Source organism: Vipera ursinii (assembly GCF_947247035.1).
Source record: "Vipera ursinii genome assembly, chromosome: 7".
In the NCBI taxonomy this organism is placed as follows: Eukaryota; Metazoa; Chordata; class Lepidosauria; order Squamata; family Viperidae; genus Vipera; species Vipera ursinii.
Genome location: NC_139521.1, coordinates 52,805,913 through 52,829,352, shown reverse-complemented (window position 1 = coordinate 52,829,352; position 23,440 = coordinate 52,805,913). Strand labels below are relative to the sequence as shown.

The following is a 23,440-nucleotide window of genomic DNA, read 5'->3' as shown; positions in this document are numbered from 1 at the left end:
CATGTAACCATGGGAATGCTGCAATGGTTCCAAGTGTGAAAAATGATCATACATCAAATTTTTTAGTGCCGTTGTAACTTTGAATGGCCACTAAATGAACTGTTGTAAGTCAAGGTCTACCTGTATATAGTACTTTCCAACCTTAATGGAATCATTAGCAATATTTTCTAGTAGTCATTTAGCTAATTATGAATCAAGGTAAACGTTGTGGGCGCGGCTTTGGTATGATGAAACCAGCCTGTGGGCCGGCAGTTTGACACCCCTGAGCTAAATGCTTCTTTCTTGCCTGTCTTAAACTGCAGCTCTCCTTTTCCCAGAGGCATAATAATGGCTAGCCAGGGTTTCATTTTACTTTATTAGTGTTTAGAGGCATTACTTGCATGTTTTGACCTATATTTGTTTTTCTAACACCATACTAAATTTTTGTTTGGTTACCGTATTTTCCGGCGTATAAGATGACTCGGCGTATAAGACGACCCCCTACTTTTAAGAAGTTTTTCAAGGTTTTTTGTCTTATACGCTGGAAAATACTTACATGCCCTGCCCTCCCTGTCCGTCGCAGAGGAGGCGAAGGCCCGACTGGCCCCACCGGCCCTCCCGCTGCTCCCGTGCTTCTGCCGGCCCCCGAGGCGCAGCGTTTCCCGGGCAGCAGGCAGCGCCAGAGGGCAGCCGCCACCCCGCCACGGCCGGCGCCCCTCCTACTCCCCCCCTAGGCCTTGAACTTCTCCCATTCGGCGCAGGGCGGGGCAGCTCCGCCCGCAGCCTCTTTTTCATGTGCCGCTTCCCTCTCACCATCGGTCGAGGCGCGCTCGGCCCGGGCTCCCGGTCCCTCTTTCCGGCTGGCTTCCCGCCCTGCCCCTCATGGAGCTGGACTGGGCGTGCAGCCTCTCGGTGTGGCTGCTTTTCCTGGGCAGCCTGGCGGTGCGGCTCCTGCGCTCAGACCTGTTGCTGAGCCAGCGGCTGCTGCTGCGCATGGGGCTGCTGGCCATCCTGCAGGCGCTGGGCCGTCCTGCCGCTGCCCCTCAGCGCTGCCCTCACGGCAGCTGCCTGCTGGCTCGTCTTGGCCAGCACCGCCCAGCGGAAGCGCAGCGTCGGACGGGAGCAGGACTTCCCTGCCGGCTCCCGTCCGACGCTCTTCCCTCTTGAGGCAGCTGCTGCCTCAAGAGGGAAGAGCGTCGGACGGGAGCCGGCAGGGAAGTCCTGCGTGCGCGTGTGCAGGACTTCCCTGCCAGCTCCCGTCTGACGCTCTTCCCTCTTGAGGCAGCATCCCCGAGGACTCCTTAGGAGCTGGGGAGCGATGCTGCCTCAAGAGGGAAGAGCGTCGGGCAGGAGCCGGAAGGGCAGTCCTGCACACGCGCGCACTCCCCAGCTGCTAAGGAGCAGCCGGGGAGTGCGCGTGTGCGCAGGACTGCCCTGCCGGCTCCCGCCAGACGCCACCCACTGATTTTCCGGCGTATAAGACGACTGGGCGTATAAGACAACCCCTCAACTTTTGAGGTGATTTTCATGGGTTAAAAAGTCATCTTATACGCCAGAAAATACGGTACATACTCCTACTTTCATTTCCTACATACAGCCCATTTTTTTACGATTTTATATAAATTATGTATATATTTTATATCTTTAAATATCTTTTCTTTTCTCCTAAGTAGGAATTGGGATTCTGTGCTCTGCCTCTTGACTTCAAGGCACTGAATCTACCCTACATTTCCACAGATTGCATCAAAATATCCCAGTATTCAAATCTGATTACTTTGTATGGCCCTTGGCATGAACTCAAAGATAACACGATTACCTTTTCTCCACAAGATTCCAATAATATCTTCATTTTTTTCAACCAATTTGTCCCCGTTAGAATTTTTTTTTTCTTCTGAATCCAGCAAATCTTTCCAGAAGGTGGTGGAGCACTTGAAATCTCCTTGCTATTGCATGTCTCTATGAAAGTTTGGCAATCTGACAAGAGTTCTTACTAATATCCTTTTGATTCTCCAGGCTGTCTTATAATAAATTCTAACAATACAGTTAGACTCTTTCTCCTTTAATTTTTGCAGATATTGTCGATGGGATTTTTATAATCTGATTCCTTGATTTATATATTTTTTTAGTTACCGCACCCCTTCCTTTTCTATTAAGTCTTTTCCTTGAAGAATTTGTACTTAATCCTATGTGATTTCAAATTCTCCCCATTTTCCATACCTGCATTTTTACATTCTAATATATTGAGAACTGAAGTGCTATCCCTAATAGTTATTTTTGCAGTTTCCTGCCAATGTCTAAATTCCCTATCTATTTTCATACTACATTTTCCTATTTATTGGTTTCACTTCTTGACAATTTATTTGTTTTCCTATTTTCTCTAATTAAATGCCTTTCTGGTGAGACACATGTGGACTATTTTCCAGTCTTTGTGAAATGTAGCCTGTATCTTGCCAGGAATCCTTCATTAAATCATACTGTCCCTAGTCAAGGAAGCCAAATCCTTCAGTAATTAGCCACTGATTTAAAGGATTCTTTCCTGTTCTTGTGTGTGGCTCTTCACTGGAAGAGTTAACAAATGTCTCATGTCCTTCACCTTCCAGCCCAAGGTCTCATAGTTTTGAGAGGTCTCAAGTTTCTATTTCTTAGTCTACCTTGTAGGGCTGATGTCAGCAATAGTTTGAATATTTTCTCTCCAATCCAACCTGCTTCAATATCTGTAGGGGGATGTTTACATTGCAGAGATCAGATGTTGCACACTTAATTATTTTCAAAATTCTAAAAAAAAGATTCCTTGAATAACAAATAAGGACTGATTTTGGTTCTACTCATTCTATTTACTACATTAAAAAGAAAATTATAAGATAGCATGTTTTATCCATAATACTTTGCATTAGAGAGTACTCTGTATTAATTACAGAGGGCCAAACAGCCTGGCATAGGGCCAGGCTATCTGCAGGACCACTTTTCTCCTATTGTTTTTGCTCAATCTAAATGGTTCTAAACCTAGTGGTCTTTCATAAAATTCTGGCCCAAATGCCTAAGGAAACAGCCAAGACTTCTTGACATCTTCCCTGTTAAAAATGAAAATGAGCAATAAAGATACACAAGGACAATGTAGCAACCCAACCATTCTCAGTTCTGAAAAATAACACAAAACAATTTTCATTCAGTTTTATTTGAGGGAGGGTTGTGCATGATAAAGGATACACATTTGATTTTGTTTTTCTTAGTGTTCCAAAATAAGGTAAAAGGGTTTCTTAAGCTCTCTTTGTAGGATAAACCATAAAAAATACCATGGCACACATGAAGCTAAATCTACATACAGACATTCTTCAATGAACAGCTTTCATCCTCAGCCTTAACTAGACAGAGATTATACATCTATAAGGGAGCATAACAAATAAAAGAAGTTCTACAATTTCAGTATTATTTCCAGAGAACATGAGGCTTAATAACTTTATGTACCTAAAAATGAAATAGGGATGAAACTGATATACAAAGCTGGAATGTACAAAGCAACAAATTATAATTTATTCTAAGAACCTGAAGAACACAATGTGTGAAACAGTTCAACTGCAAGCACTGGGATATAAGAGTATATGGTACTTATCATGTATCATTCCCATGTCACAAAGGGAAAGAAAGCAAACTTTTAAGGTTAAGGCTGTGCACACATCCATTGCAATGCTGTACATTCATTAGAAGCTATCCACAATTAGGAATCATTCTACACTATCGGAAAAAAGAGTACCTTTCATACATTCTTCAGAACACATTTTTAATCACTGCTCACAATTTAACAGCATTTTCAATGGATAGCATCGTTTTCTTCTTTGCTATCATTTCTTCACACAACAGGCAAAACTTAATGGGCACTTTTTTCATATGGCAATGCTAAATCTTCAGTTATATCAAAGAAAAAGTAGCTGTAAAGTTGAAAGCCCTGTAATGTTTACAAAGGTCAACAATAATGGAGAACATTTTCTCACTACATTGCTGAAACTTTAAATCAGTGTAAAAACTTAACTAATTTTAACAGCTTTTTACAGTTAAAAACCTTTCAATATACACTTTGCAAGTTTATCCAAAAATGAATTAACATTTTTTTAAAAAAACTTATATCAAGCGTTTACATGGAATAAACCCATATGCATTGCTCATTACTGCAGCTATAAGCACCGCTTGATACAAGAGGGATGTCTGGTCTGCAAATATAAACTAAAACAATTCACCCTCCCAGAGTCTGTTAACTCAGTTCACATTTGCAGCGCAGATATACCTTAAAAAGTAACTAGGTTTGGCAGAGTCACAGATTTGGGCTGAATCTACACATACTACTCTTGAATATTAATTTAGAAGAATAAATGCCTATATTCTGAAAAATGTTTATCTGGATCCAAATTAGTTTCTTGTACATGCAATTCTGCAATATTGCAAGTTTTACAGTAATCTCTAATCAGTTACTGCCTACAGGACATAAATGCTTTACTAGTGAGCTTTGGAAAATTGATGAACAAGAAACAATCCAATTTTGACTAGGCATTTTTCAAACACTTGGTGTTAGAGTAGACTCGTCTAACCTTATTTCAGCGGTCTAATGATTCTATCTTTCAACTTCTAGTAAGGATCTAGAATTCAACAGGCCTCTTCACTTCTTGGCCTTTTAGCTAAGATCAAGAGAAGTATTCAACAGATCTCTAGCAGCATCAGTCAATTTACAGTAACATGCATAATAAAAAATATCAAAGGAAAGGCCACATTGCCTTAAAAATGATAGCTTAGTTGCAAAGGAAAGAAGCAATTCACATTTGAATAAAAGCATTACTAAGTTAAGTTTTATTAGAACTGAGGAACTATTTCAGGAAAGTGTTTTAAGGAATGCATGGACATACCTGCATGCATCAAATACTATATGTGTATCAGTTTAGGACAATTTAGCCTCTATTCTATCCTGGGAACTACAGTAAGTTTCATTAAAATGAATATAAATATCCCAGATTTTTTACTAGAAATATCTCCAGTTAGGTTACTATAGGATTTGGCTTCGTATCCGTTTTAAAAACTCAAGCAAATATTTGTATTGATCACATGACTTTACAAATCTTTACAAAAGTATTAGCATCTAAAATTTTAAGCCAGATTGGTATGACAATGTGCCTTGAATCAAGTTTGTAACAATAACATTTGGAAAAAATTGTAAATGTCTTTTTATACCAGAAACTCAGTAACAATTACAATGTTTATTGTTCATAGGTTTAATAAATATTGAAAAATCATAAATAGGAAATCCAGTTCCCCCTTACAATTCAAACAGCTTTCAAATTGATTCAGTGTTTAAGACAAATAATGTCTAATGTGTATCGCCTTTGCAGACATTTTTTTTGGTCTATCCAAGAACTCTTAAATTAGATTCTTGGCATATTCTTTTTAAGGCAATTGTTTTATAACATCATTTGAAATTATTAGCTAAGTATTAAAACAATATTTATCATTAGTTTAGATAAGAGTGACTAAATCATTTTCTTTCTTTTAAATTTAATAGTAGTATATTCCAAAAGATAGGCAATGAACTAGCAGCAGTACTAACTACATAACTGATTTTATTTTCTTCCAATTAGGTCTGTTATTTCAGTATTTTAGGTAAGATTCCAATAGTGTAGCTGAAAAATATTTAGAGAACACCATGTTTGAAATAGAAAATACAATATTATTTCAGATGTTGACAACACTCGAAGAGGTGCATGGTTGCACAAAGCTAGTGCCAAACATCATTTGCTGTTGACTGCAGTTTTATTCTTACTTGGTCTAAACTTTGTACAATATTATTCAAAATTATGTCACGGTTGGAAATAAAAATGAGACATAGTTTGTACTCTGATGTTGAACCCAATTAATGGAAATCACAAGACCTGTACCAAGAAGCAGGCATAAGAGAATAAACTTTCAGTAAAAGTAAAACTTCACGACTTCAGGAAAGGGCACCAGGAAAACATGTACATCAAAATTGCCTAGTTAAAATTGGTTTTTTTTAAAATGTTCACAGTATCCACATTTGTAATGAAGAAAATTATGAGCTTTTTTTGGAAACTCAATGTCACACTATTTAAGTATCTTCAATATCCTCCATTTATATATAGTTACAAGAGACAATAAAATTTTTGAAATTAAAAAAAAAGACATACCCTGCTTTGGTAACCCTCAACTTCCACCTCAAAATCTGTCACCTACCCAAACTTCCTTTGGTTATACAAGACTTCTAATAGGATCAACGTAAGACTTGTTTTTCTGTGCAAAAACAAGCAACTGAATAAAATTGACTTTTTTCACAACCGCTGTAGAGACATATATGAAGTATAAATATCAGTTGTCAAATTAGCTAAACTGATAACAATTTTTTAATGAATCAGCCTGATGTTAATTGGAACTTGATTCTATGAAATATCAGCAGTTACATTATCCTACATTTCCAAAGTAAAATTTCAGGTTTCAAGAAAATCTCAACAACATATTGAATAGTAGAAAAGTTGCTAGATATGTACATCAATCCACGCACCACAGGAAATGTGTGTTCTTATAATGCTAAAAATTAAGTTGTTAGGTCTGCCAATTAACACAGAAAGGATTACTCACATCTTTTTTTAACTAAAATAAACTACTTAAAGTTACTAAGTAAATCTGAATAATGTTATATAAGTAAAATGCCTACAATAACAATGTGATCTAGAAGATTCCCAGACATCCTGCTAGAACGAATATTATTACTAGTAAGAATTTTCAAGTGTGAAAATTTAAACAACTTCTCCCATTCACCCTGAAATAAATTCTTTTGAATTCCATTCCCTCTTTGAGTCCATTCCCTCTTTCATGTGTACATGCAATTACTTTGTGAAGTTTTTATTTAGAGGGGTGTAGGGAGAAGTAGGGTCTCATTTATTAATCCTTCTGATAAGCAGAGCATATAAATTCTATGCAAGCTCTATGTAAACAAGGTAGGTCTGGAATAAAATAAAAGAATGAACATATTGGAGATCCAGCAGTTTTAAGTTTTAAATATTTAAGAAACAGAAGAAATATTAGGAAGCAGAATATTATCTACACTGGCCTCTAGCAGCAGCTAGTAACTTTTTTAAACAAGATCCAATTCCAACCATTACTGTAAATATCTGTAGACTTTGAAGCAATGATTCCCAGAGTCTGCAACTACAACATGACCATCCGAAGTAAGAGCCAAACCTTGAGGGCCATAAAGTGGATCAGCAGATGTATTTATATAAGATAAAAAGGATCCACTTCCATCAAAAACCTGTGAATTAAATTAAAAGAATGTAGTCAGTCGAAGAACAATATTATTTTATATGCTGTAGCTAACGTGCATATATTATCTCCTTAGAAATCATATAGGCCTCAATTCTGCTAGCTTTTCACAGGGCCTTGAAAATGTGGTTTTGCCAATAGGTGTGGGGGCCTGGGAGTGTAGTAGAGCCTGTGCAGTGGCTGTATCAATTGTTACTGATGGATGTGACTACCTGAATTTTATTATATTTTTCTTTTGTTGTATGGTTTTGGTGTTTACAAATTGTTTTTAATTCTTCATAAACCACACAGAGCCACATATCTGAGATTGGGGGGGGATATTTCAGCAGAAATGCCACAATTATTTTATAGACTTCAGTGGCTTTCTTGATAACAAAGATGATACACCTTACAGTTTCACCCTAGACACTTGGAAAGAATTTTCACTCATCACAAGCCTATCGTATTAAACTGACTTGAGAGGAAAATATTGTTTACCTGTATCCGACTATTTCCCCAATCTGCTACAATAATATTCCCATTAGAATCTACAGCAACTCCTGTTGGAGCATTGAACTGTCCATTTCCTTCTCCATTAGATCCAAACTTCAGCAAGAATTCACCTTCCTGGTTAAATACCTGCACGACATTTAAACACAAGACTTAAAAAACTTTATCCAAATTATCTATAGAGGGGAAAATTATAGTAACTTTGTATGAATGAGTTTTCAAAAATATGATGGTAATAATTACATTAATAATAATAAAAACATTGGCCATTGTATTGATAAAATTATCATCAGTCAATTGCAAAGGCAGCTTTACTTGGAGCTTTACATTTTAACCTATGATGATACTTTCAGTATCATCAAGCAACATTTGTTTATCCCACCTCCTTGGGAAAGATTTGATAAGTTGTTTTTAAACAATGGAACAATAATTAATTATTAACTGGACACAAACAGTTTGCCCTTAAAAAACCAGAATACTGATGAATATTCACTATACTTTACATCTCTGTAGTGATATTGTGTCAGAGAGAGATGGCTGAGCCAGGGGGAAGGAGTCAAGTGGGGAATTAGCCTGGAATCATTATGTAGGCACAAGAGGGAAAAGTCCAACCTCCTACTCCCTTAAATGCCATTGAACCTTATCTAATCTGGCCCAGGTGCAAACTGCAAGTCTGGGAAGATTCCTGTGAATTAGGCATGAGAAATAAAGTAGTTAATTGAACTTTTCACATATGATTTATACCTGCCCCACAGGAATGGAGACAGAGGTTTACTGCAACTCAATTTCAATCTTATGAAATCAATGCCAGAATTAAAGATTATAAAATGATTCAAACTGCAGATTGTGCAAAGAAGCAGAAAGGGAAAAAAGTATTTGATCTGCTGATTTTGTACATTTGCCCACTGACAAAGAAATGATCAGTCTATAATTTTAATGGTAGGTTTATTTTAACAGAATAACAACAACAATGCAATTTTTTTAAAAAAAACTGATTTGCATTTTAATGAGTGAAATAAGTATTGAACCCCTTTTGACTTATACTTGGTGGCAAAACCCTTGTTGGCAATCACAGAGGTCAGACGCTTCTTGTAGTTGGCCACTAGGTTTGCACACATCTCAGGAGAGATTTTGTCCCACTTCTCTTTGCAGATCCTCTTCAAATTATTAAGGTTTTGAGGCTGACGTTTGGCAGCTCAAACCTTCAGCTCCCTCCACAGATTTTCTATGGGATTAAGGTCTGGAGACTGGCTAGGACACTCCAGGACCTTAATGTGCTTCTTCTTGAGCCACTCCTGTGTTGCCTTGACTGTGCTGGAATACCCATCCACAACCCATTTTCAATGCCCCGGCTGAGGGAAGGAGATTCTCACCCAAGATTTGAGGGTACATGGCCCCATCCATCATCCTTCTGATGCAGTGAACTTGTCCTATCCCCTTAGCCCCAAAATGCCCCCAAAGCATAATGTTTCCGCTCCCATGTTTGATGGTGGGGATGTTGTTCTTGGGGTCACAGTCTCCTCCTCCTAACACGGCAAATTGAATTGATGACCAAGAGCTTGATTTTGGTCTCATCTGACCACAACACATACACCCAATTCTCCTCTGAATCATTCAGATGTTCATTGGCAAACTTCAGATGGGCCTATACATGCATTTTCTTGAGCAGGGGGACCTTGGGGGCACTGCAGGACTTCTGCCCTTCATGACATAATGTATTACCAATTGTTTTCTTGGTGACTATGGTCCCAGCTGCCTTGAGATCATTGACAAGATCCTCCAGTGTAGTTCTGGGCTGATTCCTCACCGTTCTCATGATCACTGAAACTCCACGAGGTGAGATCTTGCATGGAGCCCCAGACCAAGGGAAATTGACAGTTATTTTGTGTTTCTTCCATTTGTGAATAATCACACCAACTGTTGTCACCTTCTCACCAAGCTGCTTGATGATAGCCTTGTAGCCCATTCCAACCTTGTGTAGGTCTACAATCTTTTCCCTGACATCCTTGGACAGCTCTTTGGTCTTGGCCATGGTGGAGAGTTTGGAAACTGATTGAATGATTGCTTCTGTGGACAAGTGTCTTTTATACAGGTAACAAGCTGAGATTAGGAGCACTCCCTTTAAGAGAGCGGTCCTAATCTCAGCTCATTGCCTGTATAAAAGACACTTGGGAGCCAGAAATCTTGCTGATTGATAGGGGATCAAATACGTATCTCACTCATTAAAATGCAAATCAATTTATAATTTTTTTGAAATGCGTTTTTCTGGATTTTTTGTTGTTATTCTGTCTCTCACTGTTAAAAAACCCTACCATTAAAATTATAGACTTATCATTTCTTTGTCAGTGGACAAACATACAAAATCAGCAGGGGATTAAATACTTTTTCCCCTCACTGTATTCAGCTTGTACAAAGATCACACAAGCTGATTAAAAACAATGCAGTAACACAGTAGCCCAAATTATTTACTGGAACATCTGTGAAAATTATCACGTGCCAGTGATGAAAAATTACTGGGAACATATAACTGAAAAATTAATTGAAACTGAATAAGTTAAAATATTGTGGGATTTCTTGAACGTAACACACTAGATTTAATTGCGATTAAAAAGGAAATATGGATAATTGATGTGGCAAAACCAGGGAATCATAGAAGACAAAGATTTGGAGAAGATTACAAACGGTCAAGATCTGAAAAGCTAAATTAAAAGATTATGGCATAAACTGGTAGATGATTATTGGCACACTTGGTAAAACACCAAAAGCATTGGTATTAGGCCACAGAGAAGTTGAAATGTGATAAGAGCTACGAACTTAATTAGAAGCATTCTTCTAACTGTTAATTGACAGTACATTCTGATTTTTCAAACAATTATCTACATTTCTTTATTTTGTCTTGTATTGGAATCTGGCCATATACCCAACCATTCCTTTCAAATTAGGAAATCCTGCACAACTAAACAACTGCTGATTCTAACATTATTCAGTTGTCAAAAACATTGTTCTCCAGCTGAGCCAGTATGCTAGCAACCTGTTCAATGTCTATTCTTGTAATTCAATGTCTTCCTTTTAATCCAAACAAACAAAAAAACCACAATTATTTCCTACATAATTTTTGAAGACAATGAAGAATCGCCTAGATTCTACAGTGGTTATTTATTTTCAAATAACATTATATAGCTTAATGGTGCTTGATAGTAGCCTTCTCTTGTAGCGCAACCTCAACTAATCTTTGTGTTTCTTACAATTATTGTTATATTAAGAGTGCTATATTTCATTGTTCTGTTTAGAAGCATCCTCAGAAAAGTAACAGAAAAATGGAGAGGGGGATGGCACAAGGAAAACAAAAAGATACTGAATCTCCATTATGGTTTAGGCAACTAAGGGTCATCTAAATTGAGCTAAGCTCTCTAAACAGTCAAATCAAAAATAATATATCAGAATTCTTTCTTTCTTTCTTTATCTATCTATCTATCTATCTATCTATCTATCTATCTATCTATCTATCTGTCTGTCTGTCTGTCTATCTTTCTTCCACCTATCTACATCTATCACCGACCTATCACATCTAGAAATTGCCCACCTCTCTCACAGAGTGACCCTAAATGGTGTACAAATAATACATTAAAACTATATAAATATAATTCAAATGTAAGTTTAAGCAAGAATAAATATTTATTGTATTTATTAATAATTTACAATAATTGTGCAAAATGAATCTAAGGAACATTCATTTTATTTCTTGGAGCTAAAACAAACAATATATTATCATTGCTAAACATAAAAACGATGTCAACCACATCATCCCTTAAAGTTTAAAAAATTGGTGACTTAATATGTACTAATTACTCTAGTAATTTAATATAATCTGCAAATTTAATTAAAACTGGAGTATCCATTTTTGCTTTTTTTAACAGTTTTTTTAATTACAAGTTCTTTATCAGTTTGAGACTATAAAAAAAGAATGAATACAAAAAGTTTAAAGAACCAGTAGCATCATACCTTGACAGAATGATTGTGGAAATCAGTAATAATAATTTCATTATTGTGGTTGACAGCTGCAAAATGAGGGCCTGTAATAAATACGGGAAAGTAAATAAAGAGCAATATAATAGAGAAAGATGAGGTGATGATAGGAATGATCTTCTTAGAACCAGAAAAAAAAATCTAAACCCCCAAAACACATCATTCTCATCTGACAGATTAATTTTAGACTAAAATATTTATCTATTTTGACAAAATAGTGGTAGTAGTAGTAGAACCAGTTTGGTGTGGTGTTAAGGCAGGGGTAGGCAACCTTGGCTCTTTTATGACTCATGGACTTCAACTCCCAGAATTCTGCTGGCTCAGGAATTCTGGGAGTTGAAGTCCACGAATCATAAAAGAGCCAAGGCTGCCTACCTCTGTGTTAAGGCATCAGGATAGAAACCAGGAGACTGTGAGTTCTAGTCCCAACTTAGTCATGAAAGCCAGCTAGATAAACTTCAACTAGTCCCTCTCAGTCTTAGGAAGTTGGCAATGAGACAGCACTGCTGAAATTTTGGCAAGAAAAATGCACGGACTTGTCCAGGGGTCCCCAGGGGTCAATACTGTCAAAGTAGTAATAATAGTATTACATCAATTACCGCTAATACTATTATATTGTTGAGCCAACTTGCTTTAAAATCAAAGACATAACTTAACTGAATTCCCTATTTCAAAAGCTAATAAGAACATGAGACTACCATTGTCTCCCTCAGTCTTTGGAATTTCCATGAATCTGAGGAAAATTCAGATATATGAAGCAGGAAACTTTTGCTACATAAATTTATATTCTGGTATAAACAAACAGTCTGGTCGAGAATTTGAAAAGTTGCTTACAAAATTTGACTACTGTGTGATGGGATACGCTATAACTCTATTTCTCTGTATAAATTATGAAATTGGTTGTTCAGCTGTACTTCAGATTGGGTTCCAGGAAATATTTTTTTCAGCTGTAAGATCTTCTTGTAGTTAGTAATATTAATTCATAAGTTTATATCTGATGCTGTTAATAGATCAGAAGAGGAACATTGGAATTTCTTTCTTTTTTTTGTAATACTGATCTATCTCCCAAGGATGCTCTACATCAGAGGTCTCCAACTTTTTGGGCACCAGGGACCAGTTCCTTGGAGAGAGGTTTTTCCGTGGACTGGAAGGGGCGTGGTTTTGTGTGCTGCCTGCATCCCGTGGATGGAGCTTTGCGTGTTTGTGTGGACTGGTTGCTAGCATGTAAACCCCTGCTCTACATACCATGCCTCCACCTATATAACCACAGACTCTAATTACTTCCCTTTTTTTGAATTTTGAAATCATAAGAAAGGCAGCATAGATAATAATAGTCATAAATAGTACTGCATGAATATTAGGTTACTTAATGTATAGCTTAATTCTTTTTCAAATAACTTGATGAAAATTAATTTTTCAAGGAAGGTGCAAAACCAAGCCAATATATTTAGAATTAGGCAGCTAAAAACTCACTAAAAATAAGAACATGGGAAACTACAAGATACATTTACAGACTATATGACTACTAGCTTGAATTGCTTCTTCCAAAGCCAGATCTTTACATTAATATGTATGCTAAAGATTATCACCTCTAAAGCGCTTCATGATCTAGGGCCTGACTATCTTGAGGGCCCATTTATTGCAGTTGTCTCTGCCCATCCAATGCGGTCCAGCAGAATGGTTTGCAGAACTCATAAAGTAACCTTTCTCTATGGCAATACCTGTCCTCTAAAATGAGCTTCATGTGATTCTCATCTTTAAGTTTTTTAGGAAATTATTAAAAACACTTTTATTAGAGGGCAGGGTGATTGTCAAGCTACATTCTGTTTTGGCTTTGTTCTGGTCTATTTATGGTTGATGTTTATTTTGGACAGTTGTGTTCTTTTTGTATGTTTGGGTTTTTAACGATAAATCACGCAGAGTTGTACAGGAATTGAATGTCCTCAAGATTTGATAAATAAATAAATATTAAACATGGTCATGTAAAATTCAGTTAATTTCAGTACTCTTTTATTTCCCCAGATGATTAAACATTATCTATAGCACGAGCAACAAGAATATATTAAGCAGAAAATGCAAGCATTAAACTGTACTATGTAACCCATCTCATATTAACTTGTACACCAAATAATTAAATATTTTAAAACATATTCAATATATGTCTAACAAAATGAAAGACATTTATTTCTTGGATACTTACTAAACATCTGCAGTATTCAATTACAAATCACCAGATTGGGAAAGCTACTATTATACCTTTTAAATTCATGTCATCCATTCTGGGAGTAGACTATAGCCCAGAAACAGGTTTTAATAATTCAAGAAGAATATCATATCTCCCTTTGGAGAACCTATCAATAAAACAAACTTTCTTGCAAATCTGAAGGATCCAGTCATTTGTTTAAGTCCCAATTGCAAGGTACATTGATGATTATTAGCAGTGACATAGTAAAAAGCATTGAGAAAAGCCTTGACCATGGGATAGTGGGTCTGGCTAGTCTCCAAACTGATCCTTTATACTCAAGACCAGAGAAATTCATTCATTCAATACTGCTGTAATCTGAATGAATTAATATGGTTGGTGGGAAGGTAGTTAAATGGTGTTGCTTAAAGAAATGTAGATCTTCAATAAGCAGGGCCAAAGGTGCTACACTCTCCATTCCAACCTGCTTGTTTTGGGAAGATTTTTACAGGGATGAAAACTTTCTTAGCCTGGTAAGCAAAGCAGCCCCAAAACATAGGCTGCTACAAATAATTTAAGATTAATTTAAAGCACATATATTACATCACAAAATATATTAATTTATCTATTGTTGTTATTGTTTATATTTATTTTCTTGCTTTATTGTTTCACATTTTAAAGAATTTAATTAATCTTTCCATTTTGTTCTATGTAAGCTTCAATACCATTGAACCATATCATATGAAGAACGTAAAAGAGTATTATGTATCAACCAACAATTGCTACCTGCAAACTGTTTGTCTCCATTGCCTCGGCTTCCAAATCGGGTTACTATTTTCCCATTTGGCTGGAAGATAAATACACAGCATGCTTTATTATCCACTACAATAATATGTCCATTGCGATCCACAGAAACACCTTTTGGCCCCATAAGTTTTCCTGATCCAATTTTTGCCTAGGAAAGCAAAGAAAGAGATTAAATTTATTTTATTTTCTTACTACATTTTCTTTGTAATGTACTATTTTTATTTTAATTCTCAAAATTATATATCATAACATAAGTCAATAAAGAGTTTGTAAGCATCAGTAAATCTAGACAAAGTCTCATGTCTAAGTAATTTGGCCATCTCAACAAATTCCATCAACATCATTCCGCTATTGTCAGTAAAATCAGACATTTCCAACTTTGTTCATATAATAGTGTTGCTGTAGTTATTTCAATAATGTATCTACTCATAGGAACACATCCCTGAGAAACTTCTTATTTTGTATGCAATTCCAAATGAAAAAGCTTTGCATACTTTTTTTAATCTTTGAAAAAAAGTCTAGAAACTTCAGCAGGTCCAGAATGTGACAAGGAATTATTCTCTAGAGCTACCTATAAAGAGTGTAAAATTCTGCAAGACAGTAACATCTTCTTTAGATTTTGATTGATTTCTAAACCAGTGTTGATTTTTAAAGCTCTTTATTATTGACATCAGAATTGAAGGACAGTTTCTCCTTAATTAGTATCAGTGATAAAGAGCCTATTCATTTATTGATTTTTTTAATCTTGCCTTTATTACTTTTACAAATAACTCAAGGTGCAACCATATGTAATATTCCTTCCTCCTCCTATTTTGCCCACAACAACCCCTATGAGGTAGGTGAGCTACGTAAGAGATAGTGACTATTATAGAATGTATTAAAAAATGTAGACAATATCATAATGCTAGGAAAGACTAAATATTCATAGCAGCATATGTATGTGGAAAGATTCTGAACTTAATGAAAGAGACAATAAAGCAACCATCAGACCCTGACAATTACTGGATTCATTTTGCTGCCTCTTAGTCCCACAATAAACAGTTGTAATTTCACTCTTAGTTGCCATCTTGTCAGTCAATACAGGAGGAATACTCATTTTGCTAATTATATCCCTTTATCAGCTTTAACCATCCATTAATTATTAATTTTAAAAAAGGAAAATAAATTTCCTTGTATTTTACATTTTGACTTTAAACCTACCTTAAATTTTCCATCAGAGGAGAATATGCTAACCCATTTGTTATCGTAATCTGCAATAATGATATCACCACAAGGGTGCACAGCTACTCCAGTAGGCCGCTGTAACTGACCAGGAGATCTTCCCCGTACACCAAAACGATTCTTGAACTGGCCATCGGTGGAAAATATCTATGATTTGTTTGAAAAGAGCAATAGCAACTTTCATGTAAAATGCAACTATTTTCATTATTCAACTGAAACACATAGGAAACATTGACATGCTTTTAACATGCATATGGAATTCTGCTTCCTGTTACCATTTGGGATTTCGAAAATACTCCAAACATACATGTATTTGCCATAAGAAACAAGAAGAGGAAGCTCATGCAAAGTGTATGAATATGTTCCATGGTTTTAATGCTTAGACTATAAGTCAGGCATGTCAAACTGCTGGCCCGTGAGCCAGATGCGTCACGCCGAAACCACACCCACCCCATTGCCGGCAATGGGGAAAAAGTTCTGATATGTTGTGCGATGTCACATGATGTTGCGAGTTTGACATGCCTGCTATAAATATTGTTGCTTAGATTGTCAACCTATTGCTGGGCTTGGAGATAAACTACAATTTGTAGAACTACAACTTTTTAAAGGTACAAATGGGACCACAAATCTCTAAAACAATCTAACCAAGATGGAGCATACTTAGTGATCACTACATCCAGAATAATGTTTGTGTGGGAGGGAGGGAGAATTAGGGAAGAAGATGCCACACAACTATATTTTGTTGAAAGTTATATTTATTATATTATATCCACCTTTCCTGTACAATGCTAATCCATGAAGTAGATTAGATGGAAACACAATGAATGATCCAAGAGTGGATTGAATTAGAAGTTAATTCTGTGCAGTAATTTGTGTTAATCTAGCAAGGAGCCACTGCAAGTTTGATACCAATGGCACTGGGCTATTTATATCCATCCCGAAAAGAAATCCTAGGCCAGTGGTGGCGAACATATGGCACATGTGCCAGAGGCAGCACTCAGAGCCCTCTCTGTGGACACACGCACTGTCACCCCAGCCCCAGCTCCCCCTCCTCACCAACAGCCCCCCCGAGGACAGTCGCCCCTGGGCATGGTCCACACGGAGCAGCGCAACCAAGGACATGGCAGCAGCTACTTCCTGTTCCTGTTTACAGCGAAGCAGTCGGAAGATTCAGAATGTCAAACCCTTTGGCTGAAATTTCTTTCTGTTGGGGACCCTAAAGGGGCCAGAACCCACCCTGAAAAGGTGGAATGAAGGAAGAAAATCCCAGGGACTTAGGAGAGATGGCAGCCTCCCCGAACGGTCCAGGAGAAGCCTTCCAGAAACCAACAGAAGAAAAGGCTAGCTATTTCCATTGTCTAGCCATAGCTGAAAACAACGGAAGTCACAAGCTCTATATTAAGCTGATTTTAAACAGTATGTTTGAAGCTGGGTAAGAATATTGATTTTCCCTATCCTACCTATTTTCCTGAAGAAGAAAGTCCCAAAAATAAGAGATCTCCGAGGGGGGGGGAAGAGGAGGGGGTTTCTACTCCCTCCTTTTGGGTATTGGAAGTGGTGAAACTTACCCTTTAGAAAGGAAAAAAAAGACTAGAAAGATCTGAAAATGAGCAAATGCTGACACCTACTGGTGGGTGAGGATTTTTGTCTCTGACCTTCAAAGTACAGCTGTGTAAATAAAGTGAGACTAACAAAACCGGAAGCAATGAATACTTCACAAGAGGAAATATATGACAAGCAGCAACCATTTCAAAGGACAATGATTTTAAACTACAAAGAAATACAGAACAACTTTGAGAGTATGAATCAACTTATCTCCAATTTAATTTCACTCCAAGAAATTTCTCAGGAAAATACAGCAGAGATGACTGAACATAATTCTGAGGATAGAGATAGAACCGTATAAAATAAAAAAATCATGATTTAATTCAAGTGGGAGATATTTTAATGCGTCCAAGCAATTTTGAAGATAAGAAAAAGAATGAGAAAAAATACTTTACAGAGAAACGAATAATGCAGCAAAATACACTGATTAAGAAAGGCAATGGCCAGAGAAAAAAGATTAAAATGGAAACCAAGAAAATAGATGATGGGACCTATCAGAGAGAATACTTAAAAAAGAAACATTTGTTTGAATATGGCTAAAGAAATGGAAAAACTTTGAAATATACCGTACTACTTTTAGAGGGATGAATTTTTTAACTAATACAATATGTTTTTTTTCTTTTCTGTAAAAAAAAAGCTGAAATGATTTAAAGTAAACGTTTTAGTTATTTAAATGGGACAATAAGAAAAGCATTAAAATGTGTTTTGAATTAGAGTTAAAGGATTAGATTATTAGATCTATTGAATGGAATGCTTAAAGTTTAAATAGATTAAATATATTCTTAGCTATGGTTAAAAAGAATAAGAAATTGAGGGAATAAATATATATTAAGTTAGAAGGGATACATATTTTAAGTAGTATGTTATTTTTTGTATTTCATTGCTTTTGTCTTTTTTCCCCTCTTTCTTCTTTTTCTTCTCTTTTTCGTCTTTCTTTTCTCTTTCTACTTTTTTAATCTATTGCTTAAGAAATATAAAACTATGAGAGGGCTTATATGGGAAAAATAGAATTAAATCCACCAATGTAAATGTAATTAATTGTTGAGAAAACTGTCACTAGTAAGAATATTTAGAATTTGGGGGGAGAAATAAACTGAAATAAGCACGGTAACAGGATGATAAGGCAACTAAAATGATTAATAGGAATATTGGAAAAACTATGTATATACTTAATTGTTGTTTATCAAAATAATGAGAATTGTTTTAATCTAATGTTTGCAAAGGATACTTTGGGGAAAGGGGAAATCAACTGAAATTAACATATGGAATATAGATTATAGAAATCAATTGTTAAAGATTGTTTTATAAATGTTACCCAGACAACATATTGTTTACTAATTACTGAATGATTTATGTTCTGTTAAAAAAACAATAAAATATATACAAGGACATGGCAGCTGGGCAGCAGGGACAAGACTCCACCCTCGCGCCCCATCACGCGCAGATGCTGCTGCAGGGCGCAGGCAGACGTGGCCGCCATGGTGTTGCAGGGCCACCTGGGCAATCTGCGGCAGGCCATGGAGGCAGTGGGTGGCCCTGCGGGCGGACAGGGAGGAGCGGGGGTAGAGTCGGGGGAGGCAGGAGGGTGGGGCAGTTTTTAGGCACTTGATCTCTAAAAGGTTCGTCATCACTGTCCTAGGCCATTACATACATATTGTTTATTGTTATGTGCTGGACATGTGCTGGAAGATACTAGTACTGTGTAAATTGGTTATCTATTAGATAAGATGCTAGATTCAAGCCTTTGATTTTTCAGTAAGTGATACAGAGCTATTGAAATGTTTAGATAAACAATTTAAAGACAAAGACTCTAGGCAAACCCAATAAGGAGGGATGCTGAAAACTATAAGTGATGAGAAAATTGTGAAGTTAGTTGGTGAACCAAGGTATCTTCTAAAGATCACTGCTATAAAAGAGACAACTATAAACAACTACAAGCAAATAGCACTAACTACAAGTGGCCTTCAAAAGTGTCCCATGGATTCATGACATGCAATGATTAAGTGTGATGGATTAAAGTCCCAATATACAACCAGCTTATGGACAGGTAAGGCAGCCATCAAAACTAAAGTAATATGTTTAGATATAAAATGTTCATTATGTACCAAAAAGAAAAACAGCCTAAAAAGTTTTAGATCAGTGAGAACTGTGGCATGGCCAAATTTCAGGAAATTCTCATGGTCTCCATCTTATATTCTTTTGCTATGGGATTAGTATCCCAAAGTATAGTGACCTGAGTAAGTGAATAAATAACCAAGAAAAATAGCATTTCAAATTATTTAGGCTTATAGCTTTGTTCATGTTTTTTCCCTATCAATAACTTATCCTTATCATGAACAGCTTTATTCATGTTTTCCCCCTATCAGTAACATTTGCTTAAAAGGTAAACATTAGCAGTGCACATTTTCAGGCAGGGGGAAACAATATATATTCTGAATAACATCATACAACAAAGGATAGATGTCAATTTTCCTTGAGCCAACAGCCACGTTTGCCAGAGATTCTTAGACATTTGTGCTGTTTCTCTTCCAAAATATTCTGAACTTGGCAATTCTTTTTTTTAAGGCATTTTTTTCCAGAAACCAGAACTAAATGCTAGTTTTGGCAAAAATGTAATTTCAGTTATGTGGCTGTAATGTTGGCTGGCTGCTGAGCATCCAAATAAAGTCATATGATGCAAGGGGGGGGGATCAGAATGTCGAATCCAGGTCATAAATAACTTTTGATGGGTCTATCAAAACTTTGAACAATTGCTAAGTAACCAGTCAGACGTTGAAGGCTACCTGTATAAAAGAGCAGACATATATTGTAATTCTACATATTGGCCAGGACTAGTCTAGTTACAATTGGGATTCAGCAGAATTTAATGCATAACTCCAACTTGAGCTATATTTCAAATGTAATGTAATTATTAATTCCACAGGATTTTGGTACTTTAGATATACATTTCTTTTAATACATGTTGTGAGTCCTGTGCATTTAATAAAAAGTTTTAATGGAGAAACAAACCAAAAATTGTACCTGTACACATTGGTTATTGCTATCTGCAATTAATATTTTTCCATTTGAGGATGCAGCTACTCCCTGAAGGTTTGTAAATTCCCCTTTGTTTCTCCCTTTGGTACCTAAAACAAAACAAAACAGAAAAGATAGCCCAAAATTTCTGTTGCCAAGTGAGACAGTTGTTAAGTGAACTTTACTCTATTTTATGATCTTTCTTGAATCACTGCAGTTGTTAATAACATGGTTAAGTGAATCTGACTTTGTCAGAAGATTGCAAAAGGTGATCCCAGGACACTGCAACCGTCATAAATATGAGTCAGTTGCCAAGCATCTGAATTTTGATCACATGACCACGGGGATTCTGCAATGGTCATAAGTGTGAAAAATTGTTGTAAGTCATGTAAATCACTTATGTGCAATAATGTAGTAAGTGATGTATATTCAAAGCCTTTTTCAGTGCCAGTGTAACTTTGAATGGTCACTAAATGAACTGTTGTAAGTTGAGGACTACCTGTACCACATCAGAGCCTCTAATGTCATCCCATCTCTAATATTTTCTCTACTCCAACAACTAAGTTCCTATGTATTTGTGTGCATTTGTAAGATCTGGAAAAAGCATTCTAGGAGGCTACTACAATGGGAAGTTATATGACGGAAAAGTCATTATAAAAAATGTAAAAAAAATGCAGGTGGTCCTAGCGTAACAACTCCTTGTCCAGCAAACATTCAAACTTACAAAGGTGCTTAATGAATGGTACTTATAGCCATACAGTGATGTGCAGTCATGTGATTATAGTCTGGGCGCATTGCAGGGTCCTGTGATCACATGATTATCATTTGCAATCTTCTTTGTTGGCCTGCTGCACGCAAAGTCAATGGGGGAGCCGGCAGGAAATTGCAAATATTGATCACATCATGTCCGCCTTTAATGACCAGTGGTTATTCACTTAACAGAAACCAGAATTGTCAGAATTTCTGGCACTAAGTGGCACAGTCATGTGACATTGTGCTTTACAACTATATAACTTAGTGATGGAAATTCTGGTCCCAGCTGCCATTGTTAAGTGAGGACAATCTATACCAGGGGTAGGGAACCTTGGCTCTTTTATGATGTGTATGGCTGGTTCAGGAATTCTGAGTAGTGAAGTGCACAAGTCATAAAAGAACCAAGGTTCCCTACCCTGATCTATACTGAAATCTCTCCAAGGCTTCCCAAATGCCATACTATTATTCCTTTCTTTCATTAAAAATGCGTCTTTCTGAAGTTGTAATGATAGCTTGTTGGCAATTCTGCAACTAACTGCTCTTTTCATGGTTGCTACATAGGCTGGTTGTAAAGGGCAAAGCACACATATTAAGTAATGTATATTTAAAGAGATACGTAAATTTCAGGAATAGGATGCTAAAATTATTTTATATATAAAAGTTACGGTATATGTAAAATTATATAACGGTTTGCTTGAGCTCAGAACAAAAAGTGGTAAGGCAAGAATTCTTGCCAAACAATTTGTGGACCACCTAAAAGGCCTGGAAAACTGCAGTAAAGGAAATATAAACATTGTTATAATTTCACTAAATTTGAGCAGCAACATACACTGATCTAGCTTCAGGAACAAATTATATCACGAGAGGAATCATACTCAGAATTAATCATTACCTGATGCAAAACACTTATGTGGAACTTCCCAAGAGAAATGAAAGGAGAAAGACTATTTACAATGGAGAACTAGCAAGGAAATCCTTCTAACAAGACAAAGTCCTTACAAGTCTAAAATAATAATATGAACACTGTTTGCAGCTATAAGCAGCAGCAGTCCATGAAAATTTAAAATAGGCACTCCTTACCTACTCGGAAGATTAGATCATCTTCAATGGGGTTCTCTTTCCTTTTGCCAGTGCTGTACATACTAGCTGGTCTCTTTACAGCTTTTTGTTTCACATGGCCGCTGCCAGGAGACTTAACACGTCTCTTAACTCCTTCAGTAGTAGGAGATACATCTGCTGACCTAATTACTTTGAGTTTGAATGGGCTGCCTTTAATATGTTGATCGTACAGTCTCAAAGACAGAATAAAGTCCCCTTCTTTCTGGACAGTGTATAGAAATTCGTAAGTGCCATTCTTATTGTCCAGTATCTCTCCATCTGCCACACTTCCATCAGGTGTGCTCAGCTCAGCTGTGAGATAAGCATTTCCAGTTTTACAGAGCTCACCATCTTTGTCCTTGGTTGTGATGGTGACTGACATTGGCTGCCCTATCACAGTCTGCTTAAGTCCTTCACCTGTGGCCACTGTTTCAGAAGCCACTGCATTTGTGGTTAAAATAGTGCCAAGATTATGAATGCATTTCTTCAATCCTTCTGTTTCTACTATGAAATCCAGTTGATCATTTTCACGGGGCTGAAGAGGGAATTCCTGGTCTGCCAGTTCATTTAGCTTGTCACTCATCTGCTTTTTGACAAGTAACACTTCTGTTTCTGTTCCATGACTGAGTGCTTGGGCGGTAAAATTGCTACAGCTCTTAATATTTTCTTGTCCCTCCAATAAAGTATCAAGCTGATTCTGCAAGACCTTGATAAAAGCAAATACTATGGTAATTTCATTGAAGTTCCAAGTAATAAAACAAAAAGCACTTCTATCGGCAAGTTTTAGTATCTCAGGGAAATATCTAATAGTGCAAAACTGAATAAAATCACATCATATTTGTTGGAGTCAACATAAAAGCACACAGAATAACATTACCCCAAAATGTCTGTATTGCAGCAAGGTTAAAATAAAGAGTTCCCAAAAAATAGCAACCAACCAATTTGGAAATG

At 36.6% G+C, this 23,440-nt stretch overlaps 1 protein-coding gene across 7 annotated transcripts in view; it reads right to left on the bottom strand.

Moving 5' to 3' along the window:
• Nucleotides 1-3,138: 3,138 nt before the first annotated feature.
• Nucleotides 3,139-23,440, bottom strand: part of TRIM2 (tripartite motif containing 2) — a 60,831-nt gene continuing 40,529 nt past the window's right edge. For all 7 annotated transcript variants that reach the window (XM_083367969.1, XM_083367966.1, XM_083367968.1 and 4 more), the window contains 7 exons: nt 22,472-23,195; nt 20,645-20,748; nt 15,998-16,165; nt 14,777-14,945; nt 11,785-11,855; nt 7,771-7,911; nt 3,139-7,282 (listed from right to left, as the gene is read on the bottom strand). In XM_083367969.1, coding sequence (XP_083224095.1) covers nt 7,130-7,282; nt 7,771-7,911; nt 11,785-11,855; nt 14,777-14,945; nt 15,998-16,165; nt 20,645-20,748; nt 22,472-23,195 — 1,530 coding nt within the window. In that variant the 3' untranslated portion in view covers nt 3,139-7,129. The remainder of the gene's footprint in view (nt 7,283-7,770; nt 7,912-11,784; nt 11,856-14,776; nt 14,946-15,997; nt 16,166-20,644; nt 20,749-22,471; nt 23,196-23,440) is intronic.